This window comes from Scyliorhinus torazame, chromosome 8, assembly GCF_047496885.1.
Source record: "Scyliorhinus torazame isolate Kashiwa2021f chromosome 8, sScyTor2.1, whole genome shotgun sequence".
NCBI lineage: Eukaryota > Metazoa > Chordata > Chondrichthyes > Carcharhiniformes > Scyliorhinidae > Scyliorhinus > Scyliorhinus torazame.
The window spans coordinates 64,939,138-64,961,481 of NC_092714.1; the positions used below are offsets into that span (position 1 = coordinate 64,939,138).

General features: G+C 44.9%; 1 protein-coding gene across 1 annotated transcript in view; it reads right to left on the minus strand.

Moving 5' to 3' along the window:
• Positions 1–22,344, minus strand: part of tbx15 (T-box transcription factor 15) — a 150,289-nt gene that overhangs the window by 43,811 nt on the left and 84,134 nt on the right. Inside the window, exon 6 of the mRNA XM_072513742.1 lies at positions 22,147–22,211. Coding sequence (XP_072369843.1) covers positions 22,147–22,211 — 65 coding nt within the window. The remainder of the gene's footprint in view (positions 1–22,146; positions 22,212–22,344) is intronic.

The window sequence follows — 22,344 nt, forward strand, 5'->3', positions numbered from 1 at the left end:
ATCTGAGAAGAGCTACAGAGGTTTTATTAAGTGTTTTTTAATGTCATTCATTCTGATTCTGACATTTTCATTTTTTTTGTTTGCTTTCCCCATGCGGAATGTTATTTCTGTCGGTGCTCAAGGAGCGAGTTAGGATTGATACAAATGAGCTCGGCACTTGGGAGACACCCAGTATAAATCTGAATCCATGTGGGTAGGAAGATTCTGACTAATTTTCCAGGGTTTTATGATTCAGCCATTTCAACCCAGTTTTTCCACTAATGATGATCCAAATTTTGAAAAGTGCTAACCCTTCTTTTATCTCTTCCTGTTTACTCCAGGACTCTGAAAGTTTGGTGTGCTGCACAGAATCCTTATTTCTGCAGTGCACCTTCGCTGCAACAGACCAAAGGAGTCACAGTCTAACATTTAAAAAATAGATAATTTGAGGATTTAATAAATACTACCATGCTTTAAGAAACCTGGGCTGTAAAATTCAGATGCATAGCACCCTGCTTTCTATGGATGCTGCTTCGGGTCCAATATAGCGGCTACATGGGTGTGCACACTTCTGCAGGAGGCCACACTGGACATCACTTTCCTGAGTTGGTTTACACTAGCACCAGATGAATGCAGACTTGGGGATTGTGATGTTGGGTCAGCATTTAATGCTGATTCCATCCTAGCAGTGCCATTTCAACCCCAGTGCTCCAGTGAATGTGCTTTCTTAACCTCAGATAGCGGAACACAGTTTCAGTAGCAGGAAGGAGCAAGCCCCCCCCCCCCACACACACACACAAAACACCCTTGTGCTATTTAAAAACATCAGCAACTCCTTTCAAGTTGGTTGTTGACTGATTTCTACTCGTTGCTTAGTTAATAGAAATATTTGGTTGTTTATACTGCTGGGTCAGTGAAGTCTACATGGAGTACATTGATACATGGTAATCAAGGGTTCTACTAGCACACCACATGTTTCCAGTTATGGGTGCTGCTGTTTCTATCTCCCTTTACCTTCAGCATGACAGGGAGAAAAGAATCAGAGACAACACAGAATAGGACAAGGTATTTGAAGAGGGAGGATAGGAAGAGGGCTCTCAGCAGGAGGTCATATCCATCCAGGGTTTCAAAGAACATTTCTCTCCATCCAAGACCTCATTAACAAGAAGAAGGCAGCTCTCCGCGCCTGGAAAAATGACATAACCAGAGGAGAGCTCATCGATCAGCCATTAAACATGTGAAGAGTGGAAAAGGCACAGGAGTGGACGTGACTCCGGCAGAAATCTTCAAACTTGTAGGAGAAAAGATCACTCATCATCTCCATCAGCTGTTCCTGAAATTCTGGGACACTGAAGAAATTCCTGCTGACCTTAGGGATGTCATCATCGCCACCTTCTTCAAGAAAGTAGACAAAGTGGTCTGTGGAAACTATAGAGGAATCTCCCCACTCTCCATTGCCGAAAGATCATTGCATGAATCCTCGCTAGCTGCCTTCTCCCAGTCTCTGAAGAAATCCTTCTGGAAAAATTGTGTGGCTTCTGACCAAACTGTGGAAAACCAGACATGATTTTCACTGCTCGGAAACTTCAAGTGAAATGCCAGGAGAAACATCAACGACTCTAATGACCTTCATCAATCTGACCAAGGCTTTTGACTCAGTCAATTGGGAAGTGCTATGGAAGCCCCTGTCAAAGGTGGACTGTCCAGGGAAATTCATCAACATCCTCCAAATCCTCCACAACAAGATGTCAGTGACAGTCCTCACCAACAGGGGTGGTACCAGGGGATTGGAGAGTGGTGAATGTCGTGCCCCTGTTCAAAAAAGGGAATAGGGATAACCCTGGGAATTACAGGCCAGTTAGTCTTACTTCGCTGGTAGGCAAAGTCATGGAAAGGGTACTGAAGGATAGGATTTCTGAGCATCTGGAAAGACACTGCTTGATTAGGGGTAGTCAGCACGGATTTGTGAGGGGTAGGTCTTGCCTTACAAGTCTTATTGAATTCTTTGAGGAGGTGACCAAGCATGTGGATGAGGCAAAGCAGTGGATGTAGTGTACATGGATTTTAGTAAGGCATTTGATAAGGTTCTCCATGGTAGGCTTCTGCACAAAGTAAGGAGGCATGGGATAGTGGGAAATTTGGCCAGTTGGATAACGAACTGGCTAACCGATAGAAGTCAGAGAGTGGTGGTGGATGGCAAATATTCAGCCTGGATCCCAGTTACCAGTGGCGTACCGCAGGGATCAGTTCTGGGTCCTCTGCTGTTTGTGATTTTCATTAATGACTTGGATGAGGGAGTTGAAGGGTGGGTCAGTAAATTTGCAGACATACGAAGATTGGTGGAGTTGTGGATAGTGAGGAGGGCTGTTGTCGGCTGCAAAGAGACATAGATAGGATGCAGAGCTGGGCTGAGAAGTGGCAGATGGAGTTTAACCCTGAAAAGTGTGAGGTTGTCCATTTTGGAAGGACAAATATGAATGCGGAATACAGGGTTAACGGTAGAGTTCTTGGCAATGTGGAGGAGCAGAGAGATCTTGGGGTCTATGTTCATACATCTTTGAAAGTTGCCACTCAAGTGGATAGAGCTGTGAAGAAGGCCTATGGTGTGCTAGCGTTCATTAACAGAGGGATTGAATTTAAGAGCCGTGAGGTGATGATGCAGCTGTACAAAACTTTGGTAAGGCCACATTTGGAGTACTGTGTACAGTTCTGGTCGCCTCATTTTAGGAAGGATATGGAAGCTTTGGAAAAGGTGCAAAGGAGATTTACCAGGATGTTGCCTGGAATGGAGAGTAGGGCTTATGAGGAAAGGTTGAGAGTGCTCGGCCTTTTCTCATTAGAACGGAGAAGGATGAGGGCCGACTTGATAGAGGTTTATAAGATGATCAGTGGAATAGATAGAGTAGACAGTCAGAGACTTTTTCCCCATGTGGAACAAACCATTACAAGGGGACATAAATTTAAGGTGAATGGTGGAAGATATAGGGGGGATGTCAGAGGTAGGTTCTTTACCCAGAGAGTAGCGGGGGCATGGAATGCACTGCCTGTGGAAGTAGTTGAGTCGGAAACATTAGGGACCTTCAAGCAGCTATTGGATAGGTACATGGATTACGGTAAAATGATATAGTGTAGATGTATTTGTTCTTAAGGGCAGCATGGTAGCATGGTGGATAGCACAATTGCTTCACAGCTCCAGGGTCCCAGGTTCAATTCCGGCTTGGGTCACTGTCTGTGCGGAGTCTGCACATCCTCCCCGTGTGTGCGTGGGTTTCCTCCGGGTGCTCCGGTTTCCTCCCACAGTCCAAAGATGTGCAGGTTAGGTGGATTGGCCATGATAAATTGCCCTTAGTGTCCAAAATTGCCCTTAGTATTGGGTGGAGGTGTTGACCTTGGGTAGGGTGCTCTTTCCAAGAGCCGGTGCAGACTCAATGGGCTGAATGGCCTCTTTCTGCACTGTAAATTCAATGATAATCTATGATTAATCTAGGACAAAGGTTCGGCACAACATCGTGGGCCGAAGGGCCTGTTTTGTGCTGTATTTTCCATGTTCTATAAGACAGGAACCTTCAAGATCAAGACTGGAGACCAGCAGGGATGTGTCATCGCCCCCACTCTTTTCTCCATCTTCAGCATCACCATCCTTCACCTTGTCTAGAACAAGCTTCCCAGTGGAGTGGACATCGGCTACAGGATGGACGTGAAACATTTCAACCTCAACTGGAGAAAATCCAAGAGGTAAATGACACTGACATCGCTCGTGGAACTTCAGTATGCGGATGACATTGCCACCTCCACTCTCTCAGAAGAGAATCTCCAAGCCATGCTCGACACCTTCACAGAAGCATACCGAAGAATCAGTCTCAGTCTCAAGAAGACTCAAGTCCTTTACCAACCCACTCCAGGGCAAGATCTGGTCTCTCCCTCCATCAAGATCAATGGAGAAAGCCAAAGAATCAGAGACAACACAAGGCATTTCCCATACCTTGGGAGCAACCTCTCCTCTAAGGATGTCATTGATGCAAAGATCCAACATCGTATCCAATCCGTGAGCGCCTCCTTCGGATGCCTCAGGATGAGAGTCTTTGATAGCCGTGACACCCATGCTGACACCGAAACCCTCGTGTACAAGGCGACCGTCCTTCCAACTCTTCTATACAGCTCAAAAACTTGGACTACATACAGACGCCACCTCAAGACCCTGGAGAGGTACAATAAATGCTGCCTGAGATTGATTCCCCGTATCAGCTGGGAGGACAGGCGTACCAACATCAATGTCCTTGAAGGACTGAAGAGCACCACCATTGAGGCCATGATCATCCAAACCCAACTCCGCTGGGCCAGCCATTTGCTTAGGATGTCAGAGTCCCGACTGTCAAAGCAAATCTTCTTTGCCCAGATCAAAGAAGGCTCCCAAACAAGAAGAGGACAAAGGAAGCACTTCAAATACACCCGGAAGGCTTATCTCAAAAATGCAACATAGACATCAACACCTGTGAGACTCTTTCTCAGAAGAGACCTACTTGGAAGAACCTCCAGATCGAAAGGACACAATTCTTCAAGGACATCCAACAGCAAGAAGAGGCTCAGAAAAGGAGCCTGACAAAGGAATACCAGCAATCTAGAGTCCAAGGACCGATCCCACCTTCCAGAAACACAATAAAGGCCTACCGGAATAATAAAAGCCTACCGGAAGCCATGTCAGTATGAAGCCAATATACTCCACTCCAACTTGCCCCACAATCATAATGAGGGCGGAGTCAGACATGCGTCCCTCACTGGAGCGGAGGTCTTACCCTTGGGAGCTAGCGGTGAATGCAGTAACACCAGGATGATATCAATGGCAACTTCCCAAGTTATAGCAAAAGAAGATCAAGACCCATGGAGCCCCAGAGCAGGTAAGTAAATCTGGGATCTTCGATCAGGAGGGTTTGGGTAGTTTCGGTAGAGGGGTGGGGGGAGGGGGGGTGGCTAGGAAGGATGGGGGTGTTCAACCAAAGGGGGCCCACTCCATGATCGGTCTCCGCCTCCCCCACCCCCCACCCATTTCATTCCTGTCCTTTAACTATTTAAGTTTTAAAAATGGGGCTCCCACTCCCACCCAGCTGCCTATGCCAATCTGGCATAGGCAGCTTACTATTAGGGTCATTTGGCTTTTATTTTCATCGGTCCATGAGAAATTAATCTCTTTCGAAATGTTATCGGTCTCTATGGGGATCATAAGACTTAATGCCATCCACAGTTGACCCGAGAAAGGGGTGATGTTTTTTGTAAAAGTACAGTTCTTGTTATGAGACTGCTCCCACAATGCTGTTAGGCACAAGCAATTCCACAGTTTTGGCCCAGCATCAATGAAGTAGAGGTAATTTGACCAAGGGAATGGTAGCACAGTGGTAATGTTACTGGACAAGTGATCCAGAGTCATGAGTTCAAATTTCACCATGGCAGCTGGGGGAATTTAAATTTAACAAAGAATCCAGGAATAAAAAGCTAGTCTCAGCAATAATTCTTAGATTGTCATAAAAATGTCCTTCACGGAAGGGAAACTGCCACTCTTACCAAGTCTGGACTGCATGTGACTTCAAATGCACGGCACAAAGGTTGAATCTTAACTGCCTCGGGGTTACGGGGAGAAGGCAGGAGAATGGGAATGAGGAAATATCAGCCATGATTGAATGGCGGAGCAGACTCAATGGGCCGAGTGGCCTAATTCTGCTCCTATGTCTTATGATCTTATGCCTCGGAAATAGCCTAGCAAGCCACCCAGGTGTACAACTGCTACATAACAATAAAATAAGAATACAATTGGATGAATCGCCTTGCATCAACAGAGGACACTGCCTTGTGGAGCCTGCAAATTCCTCTTCAATAACTCGGTACTTGTGCCACTTGTGCCGAAGTTGACCCAATGACCAGTCAAACAATAAGTTGACATATTCACCGAATCATACTATACAATCTAATTCCTAGACTTTTCACCATCGTCACTAGGTTTGTTCCGTCCCACTGGTAATTCCATACCAATGGATAAGATCAAAGCTCGGCAGTCCTGCTATCTCCAGTCATGAAAACTGCCAACACTGGGATCTAACCAACATTGTGGAAAATGACATGGAATGGCCTGTCCGCAAATCGAATGCAGCGAATCGCTGCCCCTTCAGCCTGCTCTCAATTATCAGTGACGTCTTGGAAGCTGTCAGTAGCTGGCAAGGAAGTGGTAGCGATTCACCAATAATGTACTCCCAATGCTCAGTTTGGGTTCCGACAGGACCACTCACTGCTGCCAACATTGCTGCCTTGGTCCAAACATAGACAAATGAGCTGAATTCTAGAGATGAAGTGAGAGTGACTGACATTTGACCAAGTGTGGCAGAGTAGCCCGAGTGAAATTGAAGCCAATGAAAGTCAGGGGAAATCTGTCCACTGGCTGAATTCATGCTTAGCACAAAGGCTGTTGGAGACAAATCATCTGCTCTCCTTTTCCATTCAGCTCTTGTGCCCATGTTTGAATCAGGACTGTGATAAGGTCTGAATCTGAATAGTTATGGTGGAACCCGGATTGGGGGTCAGTGAGTGTGCTATGGGGGAATAGGTGTCACTTAATTGCACTATTGATGATTCCTTCCATAGGTTGACTGCTGATAGGGTGGTAATTGGGTGTCTCACAGTAAACCTACCTAACTATTTTGTTCAAAAGCTAGGAACAGACATTCCAAAAGATAAAGGACTGGAAACATCCAGCTTTGTCTGATCACACATATGATGCTGCCAAAACATGTAACAAAATCATTTAATAACCAAATGGAAGGAAAACAAATATAGATGAACATCAAACAATAAGTTGTGAACAGATTTTACTTTTGCAATTTTGTTTGGCTATTTAATCTGGCTTTGCCCACTGGAACCATTATGCAACGCACCTCAGCAATGAATTTCATCAATACCATTTCATTCAGTTGATAGTAGGTACACTTGTGTGAGTGAACCAACTCCCTTCCAATGAGATAGAAGGCCCCGTGTACCAAAAACAGCCTATCACACTGACCAACTAACCACTGATGCAGTTCATTCCTCATTCCTAACAATGGGAAACAGCCTTCAGACTCCACGGGCGGGATTCTCCGACCCCCCGCCGGATCGCAGAATCACCGGGGGGCAGCGTGTATCCCGCCACCGCCGGATGCCGAATTCTCCGGTGCCAGGGATTTGGCGGGGGCGGGAATCGCGCCGCGCCAGTCGGGGGCCGTTGGCAGCGACCCCCTCGGCGATTCTCCGGCCCGCAATGGGCCGAATGGCCGCCCGTTTTCAGCCTGTGCCGCTGGCGTATGTTACAACAGGTATTGACCGGTGGGACCTGGCTCTACGGGCGGCCTCCGGGGTCCTCGGGGGGGGCATGGGGGGATCTGGCCCTGGGGAGGTGCCCCCATGGTGACCTGGCCCATGATCGGAGCTCACCGATCCGCGGGCGGGCCTGTGCCGTGGGGGCACTCTATTCCTCCACACTGGCTGGTATAACAGTCGGCGATGGCTGGAGCAGAGATTAACCCCCCCTGCGCATGCGCTGGGATGACGCCAGCACACGCTGGTGCTCCCGCGCATGCGCCAACTCGCGCCAGCCGGCGGAGAACCTTCGGTGCCAGTTTACGTGGCGCCAAACCCCTTCCGCGCCGGCTGGCGTGGCGCAAACCACTGCGGCGCCGGTCTAGCCCCTGAAGGTGTGGAGATTCCGCACCTTCGGGGCGACCCGACGCCGGAGTGGTTCACGCCACTCCTTTGCGCCGGAGTTGCCCGCCCCGCCAGTTCATGGAGAATCCCGCCCCACACTTCTGGGGCGAAATTCTCCACCAACGGCGCGATGTCCGCCGACTGGCGCCAGAAACGGCGCCAATCAGACGGGCATCGCGCCGGCCCAAAGGTGCGGAATGCTCCGCATCTTTTGCGGCCTAGCCCCAACATTGAGGGGCTAGGCCGACGCCGGAGGGATTTCTGCCCCGCCAGCTGGCGGAAATGGCGTTTGTTGCCCCGCCAGCTGGCGCGGAAATGCAGCGCATGCGCGGGACGTCAGCGGCCGCTGACAGTTTCCCGCGGGAGCGTCAGCGGGCGCCGACAGTTTCCCGCGCATGCGCAGTGGGGAGAGTCTCTTCCGCCTCCGCCATGGTGGAGGCCGTGGCGGAGGCGGAAGGGAAAGAGTGCCCCCACGGCACAGGCCCGCTCGCGGATCGGTGGGCCCCGATTGCGGGCCAGGCCACCGTGGGGGCACCCCCCTGGGTCAGATCGCCCCGCGCACCCCCCCAGGACCCCGGAGCCCGCCCACGCCGCCTGGTCCCGCCGGTAAATACCAGGTTTGATTTACACCGGCGGGACAGGCAATTTCTGGGCGGGACTTCGGCCCATCCGGGCCGGAGAATTGAGCGGGGGGGGTCCCGCCAACCGGCGCGGCCCGATTCCCGCCCCCGCCCAATCTCCTGTGAGACTTCGGCGGGGGCGGGATTCATGGCGGCCAACGGCCATTCTCCGACCCGGCGGGGGGTCGGAGAATGACGCCCCTGCTCTCTGAATGGAAAGTAAAGGTCCTGTGACTTTTTTAGAAGCCTGCAGAACAACTCAATTAATTCAGGCTAAAGAATTTACAAACAACCCTTGGTTGAAAAAAGACAACACATTTTTTTTTAAGAAATCGCTTATCTAAATTTAGCGAGCAACGTATTTTGAAGGAATCTTTAAGCCAATTATTTATCAGGGGGCAATGCAACATTTCTCAAAATTAATTCCTTTTTCTTTTGAACCAAATAATTTATTTCAGGTCGATAATACATTTTTGCTTTCCTCCTTTAATGTGGCAATTTTTATGCACAAAGCTTTCTAATTTAGTTGAGTACATGATGCTGCCTAATATTTTAATCAGTGAAATGTGCACTCGACAAATGTTTTCCAAGGAATGAAGAAACTGAACAAGGTTATAGAAATGAACACAATAATAAAATGCTGACTGACAGCTGTCTTGAACGCATGAAAACACAACTCCCCAAGAATAAAACTTTGATTAATGCAGCGAGTCAAAATGTGTTCTTTCCAGAGCAGAGAATGGAAAAATAAAGATACTCATGGAATTTTTCCATCTTAATACTACAGATATTGGACATTACTTAAATACTTCAACTGTTGACTTGGCTGCTCAAAGCAAATCTCTATTAATGATATTCATCATTCTCTTTTCGATTGGTAGCATTTTCTCCCACAGTTTCACCCTATTGAATATCCACCACTTATTTTCCATCGCTATAATATCTGGTTGAGGTGGACAGGGGGGGATTTATGTCCATACAATCAATCTGGAACCATAAATGTCTGAGAGTAGAACTGTGTATTTTGTGAGGAGAGATCAGTACATAAAAGTTCAACCCCACCCAGTAAAATAATTATGTTCCACCCAGCAGTCTAGCCGATAATTCTTGAAGCTCACCCAATGAGAGTAAAATAACTCGAGGGTTTCATTTCAGGTACAAACTGGTTTGAGAAATATTACCATTTTTAAGATGTGGGTGCAGGGTAACTTGAAATGAAAATAAAAAATTGCTTATTGTCACAAGTAGGCTTCAAATGAAGTTACTGTGAAAAGCCCCTAGTCGCCTATTCGGAGAGGCTGCTACGGGAATTGAACCGTGAAGCTGCCTTGGTTTGCTTTAAAAGCCAGCTATTTAGCCCAGTGTGCTAAACCAGCCCCTGGGCTGCAACATAGCACACTATCTGGCATAGGCATAGGCATCATCTGATTGGTACTAAATTAATACCAGCTCGTATGTTGTAGAAATATTCTGCGTACCATACATCAATTACTAGATATTTAAAGATATGAAACAGTTAAATTGTTCTTTCAGATGTCTCTATAATCACTAGAAATACACTTCAGCACATTCGGTGCTGGTTATTTCAAATCATTTTCAGCACATTAGAATCCATCCCTGAACAATAGATTAGAAAAAGGTTTCTATCACAACCTATTATGACAGATCTATATAAGCAGAAAGGTTCCAAATTCAAAAGGTTATTAAAAACTGCTGTACAGTTTTCTTTCAACAGCATCTGTACAGTCTTGGAATGCATGTAGAGTTTTGTAGGACATCTGGATCTATATTTCGTAACTGTAACTCCGTTGTTAGCAACGAGCTATGGAGAAACACAAATCTAATAGTGTTTTCAATATGTCATTAATGCTTAAAAGATGGGGGTTACTTTTAGCTTATCAAAAAAATTAAAACGTCTGCACGGAACTATCGATTCACTTTTAAAGTCCAATCAATGTAGTGTTCAAATATAGAAACTCATACAGAGAAGCAGTATAACAACCAAGATTCACTTCAAAGATGAACAAGTTAAGATCAATGAGGAACAACTTTGCCATCTAATATTGTTTCTTTCATTCCACTCAAAAGTTTTTGGTTAAACGTGGAATGGTGATGACATAAACAAAACTTAGAGAAGTTAACAAAACCAACGATGTGAGGAAGCAAAATGAATATGTAGAAACATACACAGTCCTGAAGTTGCTGTTAACATAGAACTTTAATACAAGTGTATCCAAAAGTCTGCCGTGTAACTAGGCAGTAAGGTCATTAACTTGATGGCACATCAAATCCTGGATGAACTGTGCAATCACCTCAAGTTACTACTCTCACACCATCTGGTTTCATACTGGTTGTAGCATAAATGAAACCAATGTGCAGGCATATATTTAAAAACAATAAGTTATATTTAGATCACACCTTTAACATAATAGAATGCTGAAGGCGGTATACTGGAGCACCATAAAACCAAGTATGGCACTGCACCACATAAGAAGATATTGGCCGGAATTCCAGGGGCATTCGCTGGCAGCGGGAGTCTTTGGTCCCGCTGACAGCACACTCCCGCCCCTGGGTTTCCGGTGGTGTGGGGTGTCTTCAATGGGAAATCCCATTGACAGTGGCAGGAACAGAGACTCCTCCACCAGCGAGCAGCATGCTGCCTCGCGCCACCGAGAAACACGCGGCGAGGGGATGGGAGAATTGAGCCCATTAGGTCTGATAAGCAAACGCTTAATTGAATAGATAGGTTTTAAGGAGTGTGTCATAAAGGGGGGGAAATGTGGTAGAGAGACAAAGGGTATCAATTTCAGTGCATTGGGCTGAGGCAACCCAGGGATGTACAAGAGGCCAGAGTTGGAGGAGAGCAGGTCATTCAGAGGTTTGTGGGACTGGAGAAGATTAGAGAGATAGGTGTGGTCATAAAGGGATTTAAAGACAGGATGAGAATTTAAAAGATGTTGCTTGATTGGATAGTGAAGTAGGTCAGTGGGCGCAGGGGTCATTTGTGGACTGAAATTGGTGCGAGTTAATACACAGGTAGTAGAGTTTTGGATGACCTCAAATTTATGGAGGGTAGATTGTGGAAAATCAGTCAGGAAAGGGTTGGAATGGGAAAGACTAAAAGTAATGATGGCATGAATGAAGTAGATGATCTGAGACGGGGAACAAGTTGGGCGGCGTTACAGAGGTGGAAATAGGCAGTCTTAATGATAGTGTGAATATGTGATTAGAATCTCATCTTAGGGTCAAATATGTTGCCGAGGTTGTGACCAGTTTGTCTTAGTCCCAGACCTGTTGCCAAGAAAAGGGATGGAGTCTGGAACTACAGAACAGATTTTGGAGCAAGGACCAATTCTCTCTTCTCAAAATGTGAGATGGAGATTCCAGGTGACCTCTTTCCTTCACTTTAACCGTATGCAAAAACAATACCTCCAAAACAATTTAAGCTTCATACCAGTACTCAGCTGACAGTGTAAAACTGAAATCAGAATCCAAACTGACTCAGCAAAGTGGAGTGGAAATGGAGCTGAATGGTCCATCTGTCCCTATTCCGAGTGATTTGTGAGTGAGAGAAGCTTGAATTATGTTTCTGCTCAACACATACTCATCAATACTCAAAATCACAAAAAGATAATTCAAACAGCCTAACACCTTCAAAGTCTGTCCATTGAGACAAGCAAAAGGAAATCCCATATTTTGTATTCAAATGATGATCAGGCCATCAGCACTCATCGATAATCCAGAATAAATTAGATCACAAATTTTGGAATCCACACTTGCGCAGCTAAAATAAGAAAGCCCGAAGTTACTGTCGGAGATACCCTGATCCTCAGTTGTGCTGTTACATTCCTTGTCTTAAATGATCTAAAAGCATCTGAAATTTACAGCTGGTGCATTCAGTAGTATGTGAGATTTTAATAGTGTGTGGTAAGTGATGATTACTGATGAACAACCTCCCTGACCCACAAAAATAATTTTACAAATGGGGAGTTTCATTCCACCAGAAGAAAATTAAATTGGGATTTTAAAATATGCTGTTTATGTTGTTTTACTTTTCTGTCCGTTTCTTGTGTCCTTTTCCCTCAATTCCACCTGTAATTTCCCTGACATTTGTTTCACTTTCTTTACATCATCGAAATCCAATCTGCTTTATATTTCCAGGTATGGACTCTCATGTCTGAGTGAGGAATCATCAATCTGATCACCTCACCATTTCTTTTGCTGCTCACACATGTTACAAATGTCCTGTAGAGGGCATTGCTCTGGAACAGACATATATGATTTGAGGTAGACTGCACTCGAAAGCCTTTCAAAACTTTGCAAGTGACTGTCACTGAATTGAGCAGCAGCATCACTGACTGCAAAATCTGACCCATTGTGAGGAATTAAGAACTTAATGATATTCAATTTCATACAAAATAATGGTCAAGGGGGCGACTACTATTGGGCCGCCAACGTGGCGATGATTCGTAAATGGATGATAGAGGGAGAGGGAGCGGCGTGGAAAAGGTTGGAGATGAAGTACTTCAAAGGGACGAGCTTGAAGGCGCTGGTGACGGCGCCATTACCGCTCTCCCCGAAAAAGTTTACCATGAACCCAGTGGTGGCGACAACATTAAGTATCTGGGGGCAATGGAGGCGACAGAGGGGTGTGCTGGGAGCCTCGGTGTGGTCCCCGATCAGGAACAACCATAGGTTTGCCCCAGGGAGGCTGGACGGAGGATTCCAGAGCTGGTACCGGGCAGGAATCAGGAGAGTGGGGGACTTATTTATAGATGGGACGTTTGCGAGTTTGGGAGCACTTGAGGAAAAGTATGAGCTGCCCCTGGGAAATACCTTTAGGTATATGCAGGTGAGAGGGTTCACGAGACAACTGGTGAGAGAATTTCCGCTGCTCACGACACAAGGGATCCAGGACAGGGTGCTTTCGGGGGGGTGGGTCGGGGAGGGCAAAGTGTCCGAGATATACCGGGAGATGAGAGAAGAGGGGGAGGAGCTGGTGGACGAACTGAATGGAAAATGGGAAGAAGAGCTCGGGGAGGAGATTGAGGAGGGTTTGTGGGCTGATGCCCTAAGCAGGGTAAATTCCTCTTCCTCGTGTGCCAGGCTTAGCCTGATCCAATTCAAGGTGCTGCATAGAGCACACATAACGGGAGCAAGGTTGAGCAGGTTCTTCGGAGTGGAGGACAAGTGTGGGAGGTGCGGGGGAAGCCCGGCGAACCACACACATATGTTTTGGTAAATTGTTTGTGTTCTAGATGGGGAGAGGGGGTGGGGGGAGCATTACTTTGTGTTATTTGGTTAGTTTACTATATTATTTAAACAATGTTATATAGCAGGTATCATGCTACCATTTTTGTTGATTTGTAAGGGAAAAAATTGTGTCTGAAAACTTTAATAAAACATATTTTTAATTAAAAAAATAATGGTCAAGTGGCAAAAGTTACAATACCATTGCTACAACAGGGAAACAAACTCCAAATGTTTATGGTGCCACATTTATGTCACTGCAAAGCAGTTAATTCAAAGAAGGAGAATGACAATAGCAATTTGAATTTATATCATGCTTTACACAAAGGAAAATGTCTCCAGGTACTTCCAGGAGCATTGGCAAACAAAATTTGACACTGAGCCTCTTAAGCAGATAGTAGGATGCTCACCAAAAGCTTAATCAGAGAGGTAGGTTTCAACGAGCATGTTAAATGAGGAAATAGGCGGAGAGACAAGAAGGTAAAGGTGGAGAGATAGGAAGGTTCCAGGAGAGAATTCTAGATCTAAGGGCCTTGGCAGCTGAAGGCCGGGCCACCAATGGTGGAACAATTAAAATAGGTGTCCATAAGATTCCAGAATTGGAGGTGGACAAATATCTCAGATGCTGTTTCCAAGGGCCGGTGCAGACTCGATGGGCCGAACAGCCTCCTTCTGCACTGTAAAATTCAATAAGTCTATGAAGAGTGTATGGCTGGAGGAGGTAACAGATATAGGGAGGGACAAGGCCATGGAGAGATTTGAAGGCAAGGATATTGTGGTGTTGCTTAACCGGGAACCAATGTACGTGAGTGAGCACAGGGGTGTTGGTTGAAAGAAATTTGCTGTGAGTTAGGAAACTGGCAGCAGAGTTTTGGATGAGTTTAAATGTAAAGATGGTGGAAGATTTAAAGCCAGCCAGTGCTTTGGAATTGTCGAGTCTAGAGGTAGCAAAGACATAGATGGGGCTTTCAGCAGCAGAGGCACTGAGGTGGTACGGGAGTTGGATTGTATCACAGAGGTGAAATTACAGTCTTGGTGGTGATGTTTGTAAGGGGTTAGGCGCTTAACTTGGTGTCAAATATGGCATCTTGGCTGGAAGAGTCCAGTTAAGACTCAGCCAGTTGCTTAGGTGAAGGATTCAGTCAAAGGCCAGGCAATGGAATTTGTGGCAAGAACCAAAGACAATGACTTTGGTTTTCCTGCTGGAGGAAATTTCTGCTCATCTAATATAGGATGCCAGACAAGTAGCCTGACAAATAAATAAAACAGTAGAGGGGTGGAGAGAGGTGGCACTGGGCTAGAGCTGGGTGTAATCAATGTTCATGTGGAACCTGATACAGGAGGAAAAGATTATTCTCGAACCAGTGTTGTAGACTGGCACATTCCAAGGTCTGAGGGACACGCTCAAATTTGGGGCAGCCGCCACCAAGGAGCGATGGGGAAGGGCCACAGTGCAAGTCCACATTAACCGTGGTGACCAGCGCAGCAGCGACCGCGCGGGCGCGATTGCCGCCAATTCTCCGGTTGCCAGAGAATCGGCAGCCCGACTTTTACAGATGCACTATAGAATGCTTCCTATCTGGCTGCATCACAGCCTGGTATGGCACCGCCCAGTCCATCACACAAACTCACCTCTCATCCATTGACTCTGTCTACACCTCTCGCTGCCTTGGGAAAGCAGCATAATCAAAGGCCCCTCCCACCCGGCTTATTCACTCTTCTAACTTCTTCCATCGGGCAGGAGATGCAAAAGTCTGGGAACACGCACTAACAGATTCAAAAACAGCTTCTTCCCTGCTGTTACCAGACTCCAGAATGACCTTCTTATGGACGTAACTGATCTCTCTACGCATCTTCTCTACTGTTGTAGCACTATACTCCGTATGCTTCACCCGATGTCTGTGTATTTACATTGTGTATTTATCGTATGTCCTATGTTTTTTTCATGTATGGAACAATCCGCCTGGGCTGTACGCAGAACAATACTTTGTTCTGTGACAATAAACCGAAATCCGAAATCCTTTCTGCCAATGTGCACTGAGGAGCTAGTAACCATGTAAAACCCCACAAACTGCAAGCTTTATCTTGACTGCATATAGTAAATGTAACTGTGTTGAAGCACATCAAGAACGCAACATGGGCCGGGATTCTCCGAAATCCCAGCCAAGTGATGACGCTGCCGTCAAAACTGGCGTGAGCGATACTGGCATCAACGGGCCTCCAGGCCCAGGCATTCACCCCTTCTTCGGGGGCTAGTACAGTGCCGGAGTGCTGTGCGCTCGAAAGCCGGCGCGACATGGCCGGCGCGGGTGCACATATGCGTGCCACGGCCGGCGCAGGTCCGTGCATGCGCGTGGGTTGTGGTCTCCGCACAGGCCCCTATAGGGGCCCGGCGCGGAGGAACAAAGGCCCCCCCTGGAATGAGCCCGCCCGCTGATCGGTAGGTCCCGATCGCGGGCCTGGCCACCGTGGGTCCCCCGCCCGGAGTCGAATCCCCCTGCCCCCCCACTAGGACGGACCCCGTAGCCAGAACTCCGAGGTCCCGCCGGGTGGGACCATACGTAACCCACGCCGGCGGGACTCGACGGAACTCGGCGGACACCCGGCCAGTTGAGCACAGAGAATCGCCGTGGTGACCAGCGCAGCAGCGACCGCGCGGGCGCGATTGCCGCCAATTCTCCGGTTGCCAGAGAATCGGCAGCCCGATGTCGGAGCGGCGGTTCTCCGACCCGGCGCGGGATCGGAGAATCCCGGCCATGAACTATGTATATAATTTGAACAGCATTGTACTCTAACAAAAATATTGGAATGCTTGTAATGTTCTCCTTACTGTGTCGAAGCACTTCAGATCTCTAGAGATTGGAGATATCATTACACTAATTTGAAATGCTTGGTAATGTTCCTTTCAGGTACTTTATGAATAAAATATTATTTTGAAAACAAATGCAAAACCTGGAAATCTGAAATAAAAACAGAAACTGCTGGAAACACTCAGTTGGTCAGGCAGCTTCTGTGGAGGGAGAACTCAAGCTATCAGGTGGTAGTTTAGCATTACATCTGTATTTTCAACATCTGTTACTGATTCATAATTGAATTTAAATTTCACCATCTGCCACGGTGGGATTCTGAGTCTCTGGATTATTAGCCCTGTGACATTTCCACTTTGCCCCTTCCTGCCACTTCGCAGGTCTTTTTTTGTTACACGTATATGCTCCCACCTGCAATGTCCACTCATTACCCACCCAAGGAGGGAGTTCTGAGTGTGTGTGGGAGGATTTTCCACCCCTCCCGTGGTGTACTTCTTGGCGGCGGGATCTTCCGTTCTGTCCATGGGATTTCCCATTGAATCCAGCCGCTGCGGCGGGGCCGGAAGATGCCGCTGGGAAGAAGGGCGGGAAAATCCCCTGAGCCAGGCCTCACGGCCATTCACACGATGCAACAAATGAACAATGCCTCTCTACAGGTGGAGATTTGCATTCCACAGCTTCCCCTAGATTTGCTGCCAGTTGCTGGGACTACACTGAAGTGAGTGTGAGCTTGAATATAAAGGGTGTTGCTCCCGGCTCCGGCGGGATGAGGGAGCTCAGCTTTCTCCTAACATTAATAAAAAGTCCTACATTTTTCACAAGGTACGAGCGTGCTGATTAAATGTGGCGTTACACCAGCACTGGTACTGTACCTGCTGCCAGAATATCCTCGTGCTCTTCGAGCTAACGAAGGAAGAGGCGGGGGGGGGGGGGGGGGGGGGGGTGTTTAGAAAACTGGGATTTGACTCCCGATTTATTCTGCTATTCCAACTTTCATGTGCACCTGAAGCCTCTCTGCGCGGATGTGAAATAATCTGCAGCCTGAAATAGGTCAGTGTTAACCCTTATCCAGTGTAATTAGTACCACCACAGTTTCCCAGGTAAATCGGTAAAGTTCCTGCAATGTAGCTTTTACATATTTTTATAGGTGGTGCCTTTAATGTGATAATGTGCTTCACAGGCAATGTAAAGCAGAATGAGATAGCACGTCAACAATGACAGCCTAAACCTTAAAGCTTTAAGGAAGAAAGTAGTATGAGAGCGAGTTGTTTTCAAAATTAACCTTTACTCGCAATTAATTTTTTTTTTTAGTTTGCAGGCATCCAATGTTTCTTAGCGTCTGCACATTTTCTTCAGCCTGGATACAAATGTCACCAGGGGAGTCTCTGGGTGATCCCAGCCAGATGTAGGGAATGTTAGGAATGGCCAGGACTGAGTGCTGCTGCTTTCGCTCCAAATGGGAAGAGGGGAATGACTGGGAAGGATTGATTATTGGCCCCGGACAGTCATTGCAAATATAACCTGTCTAACTGTGGCTGTTTCAGAACTGGACAGGCTTGTTAAGCACACCCTGCTGCGCTGACCATCGCCTGGTCCAGGGGCGGATCTACTATGAAACTAATGAAGCTTAAGCTTCAGGGCCCCTAATCCTGGAGGGGCCCCAGAAGCGGCTTTAGTCCACATTGCTTAAAAGTTTTGGGTCTACTGTATGAGATGGGGTTTTTTAAAAATAATAATATTAATAATATAGTGTAATTCAATACAAAATAATAGTTAAAATAAAAATTAAAAGGTTATTAAAGTATCATGTAGGCTAGCCGTAAACGAAAATATGTTCAAATTAAGGATGTTTCATTCTAAATATATTTCATATAAAATAATTATAAATAATTTAAAACACTATTAACATTTATGACAGAAATACAAACAGTAGATGACGTGTCATAGCAAAAAAGGAGAGCCGTTGAAAAGGCAATCACAATGCTAAAGTGAATTTTCAATGTGATAGCACTCGTGATCGCGATCTAGACAAGAATTTTTTTCAATAAAGTGTTCATAAGGATACAATATTTTAATTACCCCTACTCAAAAATAAATGTTATATTTAGAAAAGTAAGGTAAGTAATAAAGGTGAAATAGTGTTAGATTAGCCTAAGCCTATTGTATTTATGAAGAGGCGAACGGAAGGTAGGCTACGACCGCACAGCCTAGGCTAATACTATATTACAAGTATTTATGAAAAAGTAATAAAAGGGTGAATTTGTGTTAAATTACAGGTGTTCATTATGAAAAGTGTTCAAATAATGGTAAAATTGTGTTACATGACCTTAGCCTATGAGTTTTGGTGGCCTAGTTGTGCCTAACTTAGTCTAGCCTAGTGGAGGCTAGCTTGAACATAGCCTAGTTTAGCCTATTTAGCTTATTTATTATAAATCTTTAAAAATGGCGCTTTACTTTCTGAGAAGGGAACTTTTTTAAAATCTTTCTCAGAAAGTAGACCTAAAATGTTTTCCTTTCAAAGCATGTGACAATAGTCACACGACTCAAATTGATTAATATTTTGTTGTATATATTTCAACAATCCCAAAGTTTGAGAGTCAGTAGCACAGATGTTGTAAAGATGGAGTGTCACGGTAAGTTGGCTGTTCTGCTGTGGCTAATGTAATTGTTTTCCCTTTTTAACAGAGGTCAAGACCCTCGAAGAATAACAATGAGTTCACAAAAGTACTTAAGTGGATACCTAAAACGCAAACTCAATGAAAAACGATCTGACGAAATTTCTAAATGTCAAAAACTAACAAACTATTTTGCAATGTCAAGTTTGTCAACACCTACAGTTGAAACAAGCCAAGCAAACACCATTGAAGCCAGTGATAGTGCAGAAAAGGTGGGAGCTCTTTCGAGCAATTTTCAACCCACTGTTGACGCTTTTGATACAGATGACGATCACAGTGGTCAACATGAAAGTACCGCGGAACGAGCAGAAGCATGAAACAGGAAGCAAATTCAGTGATTTCAAAGAATACAGTGACCTCGAAAACTGTCCCGTAACAGTTGATAATGACTTCATACAGAATTGTTTAATGCAAGACATAGGTTTTTTTCAAAGTAAAAAACCAGATGATGTATATACCGAATCAAGCAGGGTTTACAAGGAGCAAAACAGAAGTTTCTCAAACAAATATTTTGAAAAAAGATTGAAAAATGGCCAGACTGTGATGAGATCCTGGTTAGTTTACTCAAAGAGCAAAGACTGTATATACTGTTTTGTTTCCAAACTCTTTTCTAAATGCCAAACATCACTTACAACAGGTGGGTTTTCTGACTGGATGAATGTACTCAGAACTCTGGACAATCATGAAGACAGCATGGAACATAAGAGGGCGATGTTGTGTTGGATAACAAGAAAGTCAAATAAAAATACTGTGGATCAGCAACTTGAAGAACAGATGAGAAAAACCATACAGTACTATTTTGAAGTACTGAAAAGAGTTGTAGCTGTTATAAAGTTTTTAAGTGAAAGAGGTTTGGCATTTAGAGGTCATGAGGAGAGGTGGGGCTCACCAAATAATGGAAACTTCATGGGGGCCATTGAACTTATTGCAGAATTCGACCCATTTTTACATGAACATCTCGAGAAATGTAAAAATGAAAAAGTAAATGCTACTTACCTATCCAATCCCGTGTATGAAGAATTGATAGAAATCATGGGAAAACATGTGCAAGATGAAATTGTGAATCAAATCAACAACCTAGACACCAAATACTACTCTATTATTGTTGACTCTATGCCTGACCTGACACATATTGACCAACTGGTAATTGTGGTTCGATACTGCTATAATGGAAAACCCCATGAGCGATTTTTAACATTTTTACTGATAGAAAACTATTCATCCACGACCTTGTTCAACAAAATACAACAAGTCCTGGGTGAACATAAGCTTTCACTTGAAAATATCCGTGGTCAGTCCTACGATAATGCATCTAACATGAAGGGCTCTGAGAAAGGGCTGCAAGCACTCTTTAAAAACATTAACAGGTACGCAGACTATGTACCATGTGCAGTCCATTCACTTAACCTTGTTGGAGAAAAGGCAGTGTCTACTGTACCTGAAGTTGTTGACTATTTTGGCATTTTGCAGGAGCTGTATGTTTTCTTTTCTGGATCTCCACGAAAATGGGGGATTTTAAACACACAGGGCAATCTACATTTTTCTCTAAAGAGCTTAAGTGTAACTAGATGGTCTGCACTCTATGAAGCAGTCCGGGCAATTAAAAATGGATATATGGTTATTTTACAAACTCTCAAAACATATTTTTGAAGACTCAGAAGAGAAGCCTGAATGTAAACGAGATGCAAAGAATTTATACCACAAGTTGGTAAAGCTGGAATATGCTATTTTAACAGTTGTTTGGGAAGAAGTGCTGGAGCGTTTCAACAAAACAAGTAAGAAACTCCAAACCCCTGGTTTTGATGTATTTGAAGGTTATCTTCTGCTATCATCTTTACTTTCGTTTGTTAAAGAACTCAGAGAAAATTCAGCCGATAGGATTGCACACTATGAATCAGAAGCAAAAGGTTTGTGTGAAGATATCACCTCAAGTTATTCTGATGCTTCCAAACGCATTGTTACAAGGAAATTTTCAGATGGAACAAGTGTTATTGATTCTTTGAGATTAGCTGACAAATTTATGATAGATGTTCTATATCAACTCTATGACTGCTTGATAATCCAGTTACGCAAGAGGATTAACCCATATGAGCAGATTGTGAAAAGGTTCAAGTTCCTCTCAGAATTGGTGAACAATTCTGAAATTGATTAGGACAGTATTAAACTTATAATATCGTATTACAAAGATGATATTGACCACAAATTAGTAAACGAGTGTTATCAGTTCAAAGAATATTTGCACCTTAGGAAATCCCAGAACACAGAAGAAAACACACTATCTAAAATGCAATGCGCAGAAGTTCTTCAGCTTATTTGTGAGCAACACCTAATTGAAGTGTTCCCCAATATTACTACTGCGCTTAGGCTGTACTTGACAATGCCTATCACGTGCTGTGAGGCAAAAAGGAATTTTTCAAAGCTATCCTTTATAAAGAACAAATATTGGTCTACCATGACTGAAGAGCGCTTAAATTCTTTATGCATATTGTCTCTAGAAAATGACATTGCAAGGAAGCTCTCATATGACAAAACTGTATGTGAATATGTTGCTAGAAAAAACAGAAAAAAGAGTATTTTGTAAAATGTGCTTCATGTAGTATGTATTCTCATAGGTGTCTAAAATAAAAGATTGTATTGACTGTGGTCTTTTCTATGTTTTATTTCATCATTCTATGATGCATCATGCATGTATATAACATTTCCCTAACTTTCATCCCCCTGTAACTCGAAAACTATAAGGCATAGGAATTTTTTATTCACACCAGTGATTTTGAGTTAATCCAGTACTGCAATTTTAATCAAAATCTGAGATGTAGTGGTTCAATTTTTTTTTAAGTTGCGGTGATCTGTCATGGAACAAACACATTGAAGAAAATAAGAGTGGTTACCCAGACCTCGTTGTTGGTTGCGAAGGCAACATAACAGTTTAAGCTTCAGGGCCCCAAAAATGTAGGTCCGCCACTGGCCTGGTCTCTGTGGACATCCCTGCTCTGCACCGCCCGCTCATCTTTCGGATCACAAGTACAACGCGCTTGTCTCGGCGGCTACATTTTGGATTAATCATTTCGAAAGGATGTTTTTCTTCCCCCTCACCTGTTTCTGCCTGAGTCCCGGAACCCTTTCGCGAACGGATTTCTGTCGATCTTCAGCCTGGTGATCTGGGAAAGAGAGGAACAAATTCACCTTTAAAATCGCGGCCAGATGAGAAGGATTGTGTGTGAGGGGGCGAGAGAAGGTTTTGATGTAAGAACACATGGGGGAAACTGCGGAGCTGCTTTTACACCCCCCCCC